The 14,053-nt window shown below is 41.0% G+C and overlaps 1 protein-coding gene across 2 annotated transcripts in view; it reads right to left on the reverse strand.

Moving 5' to 3' along the window:
* Positions 1-232: 232 nt before the first annotated feature.
* Positions 233-14,053, reverse strand: part of SOCS7 (suppressor of cytokine signaling 7) — a 57,842-nt gene continuing 44,021 nt past the window's right edge. For both annotated transcript variants that reach the window (XM_063458831.1, XM_063458830.1), the window contains 2 exons: positions 3,811-3,977; positions 233-1,978 (listed from right to left, as the gene is read on the reverse strand). In XM_063458831.1, the coding sequence (XP_063314901.1) occupies positions 3,857-3,977 (121 nt within the window). In that variant the 3' untranslated portion in view covers positions 233-1,978; positions 3,811-3,856. The remainder of the gene's footprint in view (positions 1,979-3,810; positions 3,978-14,053) is intronic.

Below are 14,053 nucleotides of genomic sequence, written 5' to 3' on the forward strand. Positions count from 1 at the left end.
CTTTTATTCCAGAAGTTTGGTCCTTAAGGGGTTAAATTACATTGCAATAATGGGACATGCTTACTTTATGTTTATGTTTATACAGCAAAAGGAGATTTTCTCAATTACTTTTTTTTTTTTTTTTTTTTTTAAAGCACCAAATAATTCAGATAAATCCAGAGTAATTTTAAAAAGAACAAAAACTGTTCATAAAACCATAATCTGAATTAAAGAAATCTTGACACAAGTTACACTCAGTGCTGTTATTTCTAAATTGTTTATTTTAAACCCACTCTCCATCTCTCCTTAAAACGTCAAAGAAAAAAAAGAAAAACAAACAAAAAAATAACAGTGTAGATCCACAAGCACCTACATAGTACATGGGGCGGAGAGAGGGCGAGTGCTTTTATTTCTGATGGTTTTAAAAGGGGTAAGAGAAGAGACAAAGTAGAAAGACAGATCACTGACACAAAACAATTTCCCATTATTTCCTATTCAAGGTCTACAAAGAAATAATCCTTGGGAGTCAAAAATATATATGCTTTAAAAATAAAAATCACACTACAGGATGTGTCCCTCTCATGCCTATAACACATTATTTACAATCAAGACTTTAAGGACACATCAAACATCTCAGCCCCTCCCAGTCATAACAGGAAAAGGGGTATCATACACACTCATACAGGACATAGCCCCCCACCCCCAAAGAGCCAATGTCTCTTTTTATATATTAAAAACCCACAAGCAGCGGAAAGATACAATCAAGAGGCAATGGGGTTTGCAAAATAAATTAAACACAGACTATTTTTCAATAAATTAAGAGGAGGAAACAAATATACACAAAATCATGAATGCAGGGGAATGGGGAAATAAAGGATAAAGGATGGACAGGATTGTGCTGGAGAGCAACAAGATAGTTTCCTCGTATTTTGTTTTTCCAGTTAAATGAAATGATTCCTTTCTTTCTCGGCAGCAGGAAATGTTCGTGCGACCCCTCACACCCCCATCTCGCTTTTATTTTTTTTCTTCAAAAAGAAAAGTGTGGGGGGGGGGGGAATCATTTACAGCAGATTTTGTTACAATTCATTTAAATGATGGGGGTTTCCTCCAGATGCAGGGCAGTGTGAGTCTGTCTCCAGTTCATGTGACTTTCACATGATGGTTGCAAAAGTCAGTCCTGCCTAAACTTGTAATTACAGATGGCTGCATTCAGCTCCAGTGATCTGACAAGGAATGCTTCCAGTGTTTTAAAAGGCCAGGTAACCTTATTCTTGGTAGGTATCCCTGGGTAAGGAGGGGGTGGGTTGGAGAGAGAAGGAAGGACGATCATCTCCATCAAAGTGTGAGATTACAGAGTTCAAATCAGTAGCTTAATGCAGAAAAGCTGCCCTCCCCCCATCACGTATGACAGGGGCATGTATCAGTAGTTTAATCCGTGCTCAACGGGGCAGGCACACTAGGCTGAGAGGATTTCGCCTTGAACCCTTTCACTTCCAGATACAGATCATTGAGATGAATAAGCTCAGTGCATCTTACCTTGTACAATGGGACACTACAGGAAATCTAACTGGGTGCACAGCCCAACTTAGAGAGAACTGGTGACCTGTAAATCAAAATAGTCCAACGTACAAGATATTCAGTAAATTAGAAGTCCAACACTTTAAACGTTAATGTTCATCAGTTTTGCCAGGTATTTCCAGGAATACTGTGACATACGGAAGGTGCTGGCAGAGCTGCGCCACCTACATGTCAAAGCCGGCAGGGGATCTACAGGATGTGGGGTGATTGGTAGTATACAGCACCCAAATACATTTCAAAGAAAACTCTGTAGGCTTGTTATTTTCACTCTTTAGAAAGAGGAGCCTGGTGAGGAGGATGTGGACAGACTGAAATGCTGCATTGCTCAGATACCTTTGGCCTTTTCCTCGCCCTATATCTCAGGGTTCCAGACAGAGATACATCAGTAGTCACACCAGGGCATTACAAAGCCAACATTTACCTGAAAGAGAAACGTGATTTTATTGACCTAAGTCAACGGAATTCCCGTACATAAAAGTTCCAGCCTGTTGATAAAAATGAGCTAAAACGGCATAGTAAACACCAAAAAGAAGCAAACAAGGATTCTTAAGGCAAGACTCCAAGCACCATAACCACAACAGTGCAAGAATGGCCTGTAGCCCCCAAAACTAAGTAGTCAAACCGTTTGAGAACAGTTTGACTAATTACAAAGGGTCCACCAGATTTGCTACTTGCTTCTACTACAGCCTTCACTCTTCCCAGAAGCTCTCTGACTCAGCTAAGCCCAGCGTAAAAGTGATGAGCTGACGTTCCCAACCAGTGAACTAGCCATGCACTGCATAGCTTAGCTCTGAAAATCTAAAAGAAGCTCCTTAACAGGAAGCAGAAATAAGGAAGATAGCGGCAGACCCCATGTAAGAAGTCAAACCCATCTAAAATGGTTTGACCACTCACAATACGTTGAGAACCAGGTCACTCCTGGCACCAAAACAACTCAGTTACGGTGTTTAGAGTACTGGTTATGGTGTTTAAAGTGGTCCTTTAACATTTGCTTAATTTAAGCTCCCAGTTCAGTCGATTTGATCTATAATGATACTCTCTACCACATAGTGATAGCGAATACCTGCCATCCCCGCTGCCTAATTCAAACAGTTAAAAGGTTACCCTCCAATTCATTTTTAGGGGACTGGGGTATTTTCTATTTAAAATGCCCTATTGGGTACTTTTAATTAGCTCCACTCCCCTAATATTTCCAGTAAAATTGCAAAATAAATATTTTATTTTTTAAACTTACCTGGTATCCAGCACTGGGTGAAGGCTTCTGGCTCTGTTTTACATGCCTCCCTGCGACGTCAGCAAGGTCATTTTGAAGTCCAATCAATGGCTTCTCATAGAAATGCCTTTGATTAGACCATTTCGCCAGCTCAAAACGGATGCATGCAATCTGAGCTGGCGTTGGAAGGCAGGGAATGAGTGAGGAAAAAAATTGCAAGGGATAGTTGGAAATAGAGTTTAGAGGACCACTATAGTGCCAGGAAAACACTCGTGCCCTGAGGGTGCCCCCACCCGCCGGGCTGGATGGAGAGGATGGGGTTAAACTTACCTCTTTCTCTAGCGCCAGGCGGGGAGCTCTCCTCCTCTTCGGCTGAATGCACATGCGCGGCAAGAGCCGCGCGCACATTCAGCCAGTCTCATAGGAAAGCATTTACAATGCTTTCCTATGGACGCTGGCGTCTTCTCACTGTGATTTTCACAGTGAGAAGCATGCAAGCGCCTCTAGCGGCTGTCAATGAGACAGCCACTAGAGGCTGGATTAACCCTAATATAAACATAGCAGTTTCTCTGAAACTGCTATGATTATAGAAAAAAGGGTTAATCCTAGAGGGACCAGGCACCCAGAACACTTCATTAAGCTGAAGTGGTCTGGGTGCCTATAGTGGTCCTTTAAAATAAAATAAAATAAAATAAAATATGAGCACTATTAGGGTATAGGTAGGTGGGGAGGAATAAAGCCAGTAGGGGAGGGAAGGAAAATGCTCAGTATGTCCATTGCCAGCGGGGAGTGCATGCTGACAACGGACATATTTTTTTTGCACAGAATTGACATATGGCAGTTTGGAACAGAGTTCCGGGTTGACAAAATAATGCACCAGGGTGTAATTAGCTCCCCTGAACAAATGTGCACATTGCTTTGTATGTGCAGTGTTTCAAGCAGGAATGCTGCACAGATTCCCACCACCATGGCCACATCAAATCATTGAAGAGATCATGGAGGCAAGGTGTTTTGTGATGGGGTAGATAAATTGGGCTTACCTGGTTACCCAGCTCTAGCATTTAGAAAGAAGATAAAAGACTCTTGCTACGTGGAGCTCTCATTCCCAAACTCCGTTTTGGGAACACGTCGAGCTTCTTTCAGACAAAGGTAAATTTCCTCCTGTGGGTCATAGTAATAGAACTTCCGCAAGTATGAGATGAGAGGCCTGTGAATACACAAAAAGGATCAGTGAGTCTGAGGAAAGCTCAAGGAGAGGTGTTTAATTTGAGCCCAAAAGGCCAGCAGTAGTGGCCGTGCTTGAAGTGAGATAATGTCTAATCTGTATACATTTTGCTTGCTTCTGGATTATTATAGCTACTAGTAAAACAACCTAAAGAAACTCTTCTAAACTACAATCAAAAGACATTTGATACTTACAAGAGATGTTAATGTGAAGCTAAGAAAAGTGATAGCTAACCCTTGGTGTTTGCAAACTACATTTCCCATTACCCCTAGCCAGCCTATAAACATCCTGTTAAAAATAATTCCTTTTGATTTTAGTTCACTGAGTCAAGAGAAATGTAGTTACCAATGTCTATCTAAAACAGAGAGCTATAATACTAGACTCAGATGGCGTCTACTTTATGCTAAACTGTTACATAAATACAAATCTTACACCTAATGGCTATGTTAAAGGAACACATTAACATCACTAATAAATATGTATTGTAAATGTTACAGTGTACATTTTTTTGCTTTAGATGTAGGAACACGATTTAAATATTAATACATAAAACCTACTACAGTACACACCTTGCACCCACAGTTCTATGTTACAGTTTTCTCTTTTTTACTTTTAACTCTTAATTGGCAATAGATCGTGCTCCTGCAGTTTTACCTAACTCTTTAAAATACAAAAAGTGCAGTATTTCTGACTTCACATGCGGTGTACACACCTTACTCTCAGCATTACTATTCCTATGAAATATGTGTGTACCATGAATTGTTATGCCTTGCACCACAAAAAATGGAGAATGAAAAAAAAAAAAAAACCTAGAACAGTAAGATGGTTTGGGCACTTACACTGTTCCTTTAGAATTTACATAAAAATGCAAGTTATGTGATAACCAACAGTGCTAGTAAATGTGCTTATATGTTAACTAAAAATAATTTATTGCGTAAATATAAACCACAATGTGTAGCAGTGTGGTTGTGACACAGAATCACTGTGTACATTACAGTGAAATCATCAGGGGTGGTTGTATACCTTCGTTTATTTCCTTTGTATTAAAGGAACACTCAGCTTGTAGTAATGTTATTGTACCAGGAGGTTCCTGGCTCTGGCTTACCTTCATGAGTTAAATTGTTTATTAACTGTATAATCCCATAGTCTTCTTTCCAGCACCGTTTAACTCTCCCCCTCCACATCCATTTAAATCCAAGGCTTCAAACAGGAAGCATCAGACTAGGTACCGCTGGTTTAAAGCATCAGCCTATTAATTATATTCCCATTCACAAAATAACTTGAGAAATGTATGTAGTTTTCTCAAGCTTTTTTGTGAATGGGGAGCTACTAATATGCTCAGAGCGCCAGCTGACGCTCTAAGCCTATTAGAGGTGCCTGGCCCAAAGAGTGCGGCTTCAAGCCTCAACTCAAACGGAAGTGGAGGAAGCAGAGAAGAATAGCACTAGACAGAAGACTTTAGGGTTAAACCATTTGTTAACAAGCCAGGGCCAGTGACCTCCTGGCACCAAAACAACATAATTCCGATTAAGTTGTTATGGTGTTTAGCACGTTACTCTAACAATGTCCTGCTCTGTTTGCCAAGGATGATGGAGTTACACTTCCCATAATACTTACATCCACAACTGTTCAAGACAAACAGGGTTATTCCCTAAAGTGAGAATTCAAATTTCAGATTTAAGACAGCCTAACTGGAAGCATTGCTGACAGAGAATATTTTGGCCTATAGTCACCAGAACAACTACACCTTATTGAATTTGTTCTGGTGAGAAGAATCATTACCTTCAGGCTTTTTGCTGTAAACAATGTCTTTTCAGAAAAAATGCAGTGTTTACATTTCAGCCTAGTAATAACCTCACTGGCCACTCCTCAGATAGCTGTTAGAGATCCTTTCTGGGTCATGGCTGCCTAAAATGCAGCCAAACATTCAGTATCTCCTCCCTCTGCATGCAGACACTGAACTTTCCTCATAGAGATTAATTGATTCAATTCATCTCTATGAGGAGATGCTGATTGGCCAGGGCTGTATGAATCATGCTGGCTCTGCCCCGATCTGCTCCCTTGTCAGTCTCAGCCAATCCTATGGGTAAGCATTGTGATTGGATCAGGCCACCACTTCAGAATGCAGAGTTACAGCTTCAGGCTTACAGTAAGATTTTGCTATTTTTAGGGAGGCAGGAGGGGCCCAGGGGGGGCTAGATGGTGGTTTTAACCCCTTAAGGACACATGACATGTGTGACATGTCATGATTCCCTTTTATTCCAGAAGTTTGGTCCTTAAGGGGTTAAAGGACCACTCTAGACACCCAGACCACTTCAGCTTAATGAAGTGGTCTGGGTGCCAGGTCCAGGTCTCACTGACAGCCGCTAGAGGCGCTTGCGTGATTCTCACTGTGAAAATCACAGAGAGCACGCAAGCGTCCATAGGAAAGCATTGTAAACGCTTTCCTATGCGACCGGCTGAATGCGCGCGCAGCTCTTGCCGCGCGTGCGCATTCAGCCGACGTAGCGGAACGGAGGAGGAGAGCTCCCCGCCCAGCGCTGGAAAAAGGTAAGTTTTACCCCTTTACCCCTTTCCAGAGCCGGGCGGGAGGGGGACCCTGAGGGTGGGGGCACCCTCAGGGCACTATAGTGCCAGGAAAACTAGTATGTTTTCCTGGCACTATAGTGGTCATTTAACACTATAGGGTCAGGAATACAGGTTTGTGTTCCTGACCCTATAGTAATCCTTTAAAAACAGGGTTTGATATCCTTATTATATGCCTCATTGGATGCCCTCTCCTAATGCAGGTTATTTTGTTGTTCAGATCATTTAGTGCGGTCAGTGGCTGAGCTGTGCGCATACATACATGTTTGTGTTCCTGACCCTATAGTGATCCTTTAAATTGGAAACACACTTTGAATTCTCCCTTTTGTAAATAACTAAAGTAACAGTTTAGTGGATTGCCTTACATGCACCATGTCACTTGACATGTGACTTAGAATTCTTCTCTTTTTAAATCTGTTGCATTTTATGGCCTAAACATTACTTACTGTGCTTATTACATAAACAAAGAGCGACACCTCTATATGACCCCGTTACAAAGTCTTAAAGGGACACTATAGTTACCTGAACAACTTTAGCTTAATGAAGCAGTTTTGGTGTATAGAACATGCCCCTGCAGCCTCACTGCTCAATCCTCTGCCATTTAGGAGTTAAATCCCTTTGTTTATGAACCCTAGTCACACCTCCCAGCATGTGACTTGCACAGCCTTCCATAAACACTTCCTGTAAAGAGAGCCCTATTTAGGCTTTCTTTATTGCAAGTTCTGTTTAATTAAGATTTTCTTATCCCCTGCTATGTTAATAGCTTGCTAGACCCTGCAAGAGTCTCCTGTATGTGATTAAAGTTCAATTTAGAGATTGAGATAAAATTATTTAAGGTAAATTACATCTGTTTGAAAGTGAAACCATTTTTTTTTTCATGCATGCTCTGTCAATCATAGCCAGGGGAGGTGTGGCTAGGGCTGCATAAACAGAAACAAAGTTATTTAACTCCTAAATGACAGTGAATTTGCAGGGGAATGATCTATACACTAAAACTGAACAGAAAAGGGTTGGCCAGATGATAGTTTATCCAAGAGGACAGACAAGGGGGTAACCCTAATAGAATTGGTAGAAAAAAAGGGAGAGAGACGTCAAAATAAATAAAACATTGAGCACAAACAAATAAATAATCACACAACCCTAACCATAACTACCAGTCTAGTACAGTGTGAGAGACCGTAGTTAATGGAAGGGAAGAGAAAGTATAAGAGGGGGGGGGAATAGGTAGGATAAAACTAGGCTATAAAAAGTACTTAATGCCTAGATAAGTAGGTAGGAAAACTGCATCCTATGTAGAGAGAGAGTAATCACCTGAAAATTACAGCGCACAAAATGTATCCAAAAACAAATATGTGTCAATACTGAGCTACCAATGTAACACTAGTAGTGTTAAGTGAGCTTACAGAGTTGAAAATATAACAGTATATAACAGATAGTGCAACAAAACAAGTACGGCTGCAGACAGGTAAATATTCTAATACGATCAGTCTCTCTGGTTATAGATGGTCAGTTTTAGAATTGAGCTCAATAGATCACGCAGACACTTACAGGAAAGTATAGCGTGTGTTTAGTCCTAATACTAACAAAGACGATATCAAATGCCCAACAGGAAGCAGATTGGTTGAGAATATCTGAGTTAGTGATCAGTGCAAATGCCCGATCTACAAGTTGGGGTCACAGTTATAAACAAAGTGTATACAGGCTCAACTCAAAAGATCACGCAGACACTTGCAGAAAAGTATAGCGTGTGTATAGTCCTAATATTTACAAAGTCGATATCAAATGCCCAACAGGAAGCAGATTGGTTGATAATATCTGAGTCAGTGATCAGTGCAAATGCACGATCTACAAGTTGGGGTCACAGTTATCAACAAAGTGTATACAGGCAAGAGAATCCCACCTACACTCCACTCATATAATAATGTTGACGGGAACTGAAATCATCAGTGCCCGTAGCCCCTAGTGTACTAGATAGCCTAACAGTATTGCAAGGCTAGGAATGAATAGTAGGTGGAATAGTGTCTTCATGGACACTAGGTATAGAAGAAGGAGTGTAGAAAGGAGAGAATAGAGTAAGGTAGCTCTAGAATCAGCAGGTTGTTATGAAGGGATTCTCCAAGTCAGAAGCTGACGATCTTAAGGATACCCTGGTCAGTATCCGACTACTCGCTCGGCTGAAAACGGCTGTTAGCCGTCAAGAACGAAACCGTCCCAGGAAAGCCGTATGATAACGCTTAATAATATCCAAGGGGCAGCAGGGAAATAAGATTGAAGTTTTAAATCGTTCTAAGTGGAGAGAGAAGCCGGGTAAGTGTCACTACCGTGTGTGTAACACCCTATGTACGCCCGACGCGCATTTCGCCTGGATAAGAGGCTCATCAGGGGGAATTAACTCCCCGGGCTAGTGAAGTTTAAAAAGCCTGCCCACAACACTCATTGGCTGTATCAGAGTTCGGGGGGAGGGGGCTTGGTAGACTGGTACGGTAACCAAAAGTGCTCAAAAAGATGCTGTAGTCCCCTTAGCGAAAGAAAAGTCAGATGAATAGGGGTTATAGCAGTAACTAGGTAGAGCATATGTAACATTGTGTAGTAGATCCTAGTTACAAACTAGCCAGTATACCTGAATATATATAATATAATACAATATAATATAATAAGGTCTTACAGGGTAGAAAGAAGTGGAAACCATAGACATATGGTGTATCAATAAGCATACTAGGCTAATGCAGTGAAAAAAACTCCAAATGGAGAAAGTGAGAAAGAGACATTAGAACGGTGCCAATCTTGAAAGCAGTGTCATAATTATTTAGATAGTTAAAAACATAGACACTAGGGTAATGGCTGAAGAATGATTGTCATAATTAGTGATAGTAGACCTGAGCCCAATGTTGATAGCTCATTAATGTATAAATGGTGTAAAATGGAATTCCTCATTTAGGCCAAGAGGAGCCAAGTTCTTGAATGAAAAAATCCATTGCAATTCTTTTTGCAATAGAACTTTATTGAAGTCACCCTTTCTGGGATTGGGGAATAGTCTTTCAATTGCTTGAAATTTCAAAAACTCAGATTTGCCAGCATGGAAGTTCTGAATATGTCTCGCCACTGGGGTTGGTGTAACGGTATTATTGATGGACGCAACGTGTTGTAAGATTCTGCGTCTGAACTGCTGAAAAGTTTTTTCCAATGTATTGGATTCCACAGTTGCATGTAATTAGATAAATAATTCTAGTAGTGCTGCAGTTCACCAGAGCATTTGTTGTTATGGTGATGTGAGTTTGTGTAGATGTGGTTGACTTCGAAGGTAGTATTATCTGGCAGGCCTTGCAATGACCGCATTTGTAGGTTCCCTTGATGTCCGTTAGCCAATTTGTGGCGGGTGAGGGCGATGATAGATGGCTGCGAACCAGTTGATCTTGTAAATTGCGAGGTCTGCGTGCTGTCACAGAGGGATAATCAGATAGTTCAGGGTTATGTAATAATATTGGCCAATTCCTTTTGAGAATCTTGGACATAGGTTCCAACTAGGCAAGATAATACCACGCTGAAAATGTAAGTTCCGAGCATTGGCTGACTCAGTGCAACAGGAATTCCTTTTTACTTACATTTCACTTGTCTTGCATCTAACTGCAGTCAACATTGTAAACTGTGATTTCTGTCTCTCCCTCTGAAGTACAGTAGGTTTTGACAATACTTTCCCACTTGCAGACTTTCTAATCACAATCAATTAGAAATCATACACTAACTAATTCCATTCTGCCAATAACTACAGCTTGGTCGCAACAGCAGCAATTTACAAGGAAAACATAGAATATACAGTTTTATGACAAGGGGAAAAAAAATAAATAAAAAAACGGATTCCCCCGTCCCTTTAGCAGAGACTCCCACAATAGCCAGCCACGCTGTCCTTCGCTTTCTCCTGTAGCGGGAGATGGGTCTCAATCTTGATTACTGAAAGAAAATGTATAATTGGAGCTTATTCTAGACTAGTTCAATTACTTTTAGTTAATATCAATTCCCTTGGCAATTCTCCAAAATTCTTAGTTTAGTGAGCAAACCCAAATGATTTAACCAGGAAAGAATCACTAAAGCCTTGAAAATAAGCCACAGCCACTAGGGACCTCCTGCTTATAAATTATATCACTACAAAAAACAAAGTTCAATTTATTCCATTGGAATAAATATATCTATCTCAACTATTACAGTTAAGCATTTTATAAACATGAAGGGAAGAAAATTCACCAAGTATCGCATATATATATATATTTTTTTGGTTCTTTACAAATAACATAGATCCTCTCTTACTACCAGCTATTAGGGTAGCATAACAATAACGGTCACTGTGAATAGCACACATTGCTCAGCACAGGTTCTGACCTTTAACATCATGCTGCTGTAACACTTGTAACTGAGCTTTTAAAACAACAGGGGGTGAACAATTCCAAAGCTGCAAATTCACAGCAGACACGATGCTGCACTCCTTGTTACCAAATAAAACCACAGACCTCCCAGTGCCACATAAACAGTACTTAGCGGGAGCCCTGTTTTGCCATGCCTGGTAATTAGCGTTGAATCTGGAAATAATAATTATACAGGAGTGACGTTTTGTTTGCACACATTCACACACCCACCATGTCATGTCAATGTACAATAGTGGAGGAGGGAGTGTTTCTCAGAGGTGGCCTTTTTTTGTCTGAGGATTTAGAGATTTCGTAATTATGTGAGAACTAACAGAAATGTTATATATATAAAATTAAGATGTTTTTGTCCATTGAATTCTTGCAGTTTTGTTATTTTAATCGACTGCAGAACATCTTTCTACAATTTCTTCTAGAAGGGAAATGTACACATGTCTCAAAGCGTAACCTCTGTACATACACCGGTACTAGTTTATGCGGTACAGGTTGAGCTCATGGAACTGCATATGCTAGGTACCAGTGTACACGCCACAAACACTAAAGTGATTTAGAACATCTAAAGCTGCACAGTCCGTTTTAATAGCCTTTCTCTTCACCACCATCTTTGCTTTTCTCCCGTGTAAAGGTTGTTTTGACTGTTCGTCTGTGGCCACAAACATGTCCAATCTCACACGTCATAATTTAACCTCTTTGCGCCACATCAAAATGTGTAGGTAACTAATTTTGTCAGCCCTGCATTTCACACTACCATCTGGGGCCTAGTATGCTGTTAAAGTAGTTTTATTGCAGATGTACAGCCAACACATGTAGTTAGTTTCACAAGATACCCAATACTAAATCATACAGGGAGAAATAGTGGATTAAATATATCTGACAAGGTTACGAAGGCAGCAAAAATGACAAGACAATGTGCATGTGTATTAAATCCTCACAGAGTAGTATTTGCTTTCAGTGTTATTCACAAAGCTGAACTATAGCAAATTAAATATGGATGGCAAAATTTAGGCAAAAATAACCAACCCGTAAGTTGATTTAGAAAATGTCTCCAAATTGGCTACTTTTCACTAAATATTGCCAAATGCATTTCATTTACTAAATCATGGGGCTTAGTGAACAAATCTGTCTGACACCAGAGGACACCACACTTTTTTTTTTTTTCACACCCTCACTTGCTTCACACTGGGTGGGAAAGGAGTGCAGAAATAGTGGTTTCACCCTGATAAAGGTTCATTGATTGTTTTTTTAATCACCCCCTGCCCATAAGGGAAGACTGAGAAGTCTATTCTGAACCGTTCCCATTTATTATGAGGTCTTGGGTAGCCACACAATGCACAAATAATATTAGTTCCCCACATTTTCTTTAGGTGGAAATTTGGAGATTACCTAATAATCACCAATCTATATATCAAATGCTAATACTTACCTGAAGTTTACTTTGTCACTCACATCTTGTTGGAAACAATTTATAATACATATTTCGTTTCATATGCATACAGCAAATTGGTTTCACAGGTGGGCAGAATTAAATGCACTCACCACACGCCTCAAGCACTTTAGTTTGTTGAAATTGTGTGTGATAAGTGTGTGTGATAAGTGTGTCCTTTTTTGATGAATTTTACAAAAATGTAGACTTCAATAAAGATAGGCACATTTATAAATTAATCTTGTTACACCCCCTGGCTGTCAGACAGCCAGTCACGTTACGTCCTGATTTTGTGGAGCTAAACTTAAAGGGAAACTCCAGTGCCAGGAAAACTATCCGTTTTCCTGGCACTGGAGGGTCTCTCTCCCTCCCACCCACCAATCCCCAGTTACTGAAGGGGTGAAAACCCCTTCAGTCACTTACCTGAGGCAGCGGCGATGTCCCTCGCCGCTGTCTCCTCCTCCGCGCCGCTCCTCCCTGTGCTTCCGTCGGCCGTTGGGCAAGACTGATCCCGCCCACCGGCCGAGGAGACCTAAAGCGCATGCACGGCAATGCCGCGCATGCGCATTACGTCTCCCCATAGGAAAGCATTGAAAACAAACTTCAATGCTTTCCTATGGGGATTTGAGCGACGCTGGAGGTCCTCACACAGCGTGTTTCCTGTGCTATAGAGCAGGAAGTTCCCTCTAGTGGCTGTCTAATAGACAGCCACTAGAGGTGGAGTTAACCCTGCAAGGTAATTATTGCAGTTTATAAAAAACTGCAATAATTACACTTGCAGGGTTAGGAGTAGTGGGAGTTGGCACCCAGACCACTCCAATGAGCAGAAGTGGTCTGGGTGCCTGGAGTGTCCCGTTTGAGCTGCACTGGGAAGTCTGCTATTGAACAGGGACAGAAAGTCTAGGCTGGGGAGAAAAGGAACGCCTTGCAAAGGCTGCAGTCTACAAATATGCAGCTTTTGCAATATGATTTTAAAGGGACATAATAGTCACCAGAACAACTACAGCTTAATATAGTTGTTCTGGTGAGTAAAATCATTCCCTGCAGGCATTTTCATGCAAACACTGTATTTTCAGAGAAAAGGCAGTATTTACACTGCCCCCTAGGGACATCTTCATAGCCACTTCTCAGATGGCCATTGGAGGGGGCTCCTAGGGCAGTGCTGCACATTGTGCAGCGTCTCCACACTCTACATGGAGACGCTGAATTTTCCTCATAGAGATGCATTGATTTAACATGTATCCAGCCACCAAAGCCACTATTAAGGCTTGGGGAGTGTTATACACCAAGATTAACCCTTCCACTACCTGGTCCAGAGCTACCCCCTTATCGGTGTTGCGGTCTGCATTACCGGACTTAGACATGGAATATTGGCTTTCCCACTGTCATACATATTAATGATTTATTTTTGTCCAATTCCTTTTTAAATTTTGACCAGGTACAGGCCAAATTTGGCCTGGGCGCCTCTGTTGCCCCTATGCATAGACAAATGGTAAATTTGCTAATGAACACTTTAACGTCTTGGATAGGGATCTTGGAGAACATAAAGTAAACATGTCTAATCTAGAAAATATGTATCTCTCGGAACCTGACAGTAGACGAACCATTTTAATGTGATATTCTTATTTTGCTGC

Source organism: Pelobates fuscus, chromosome 6 (assembly GCF_036172605.1).
Source record: "Pelobates fuscus isolate aPelFus1 chromosome 6, aPelFus1.pri, whole genome shotgun sequence".
NCBI classification, from domain to species: Eukaryota; Metazoa; Chordata; class Amphibia; order Anura; family Pelobatidae; genus Pelobates; species Pelobates fuscus.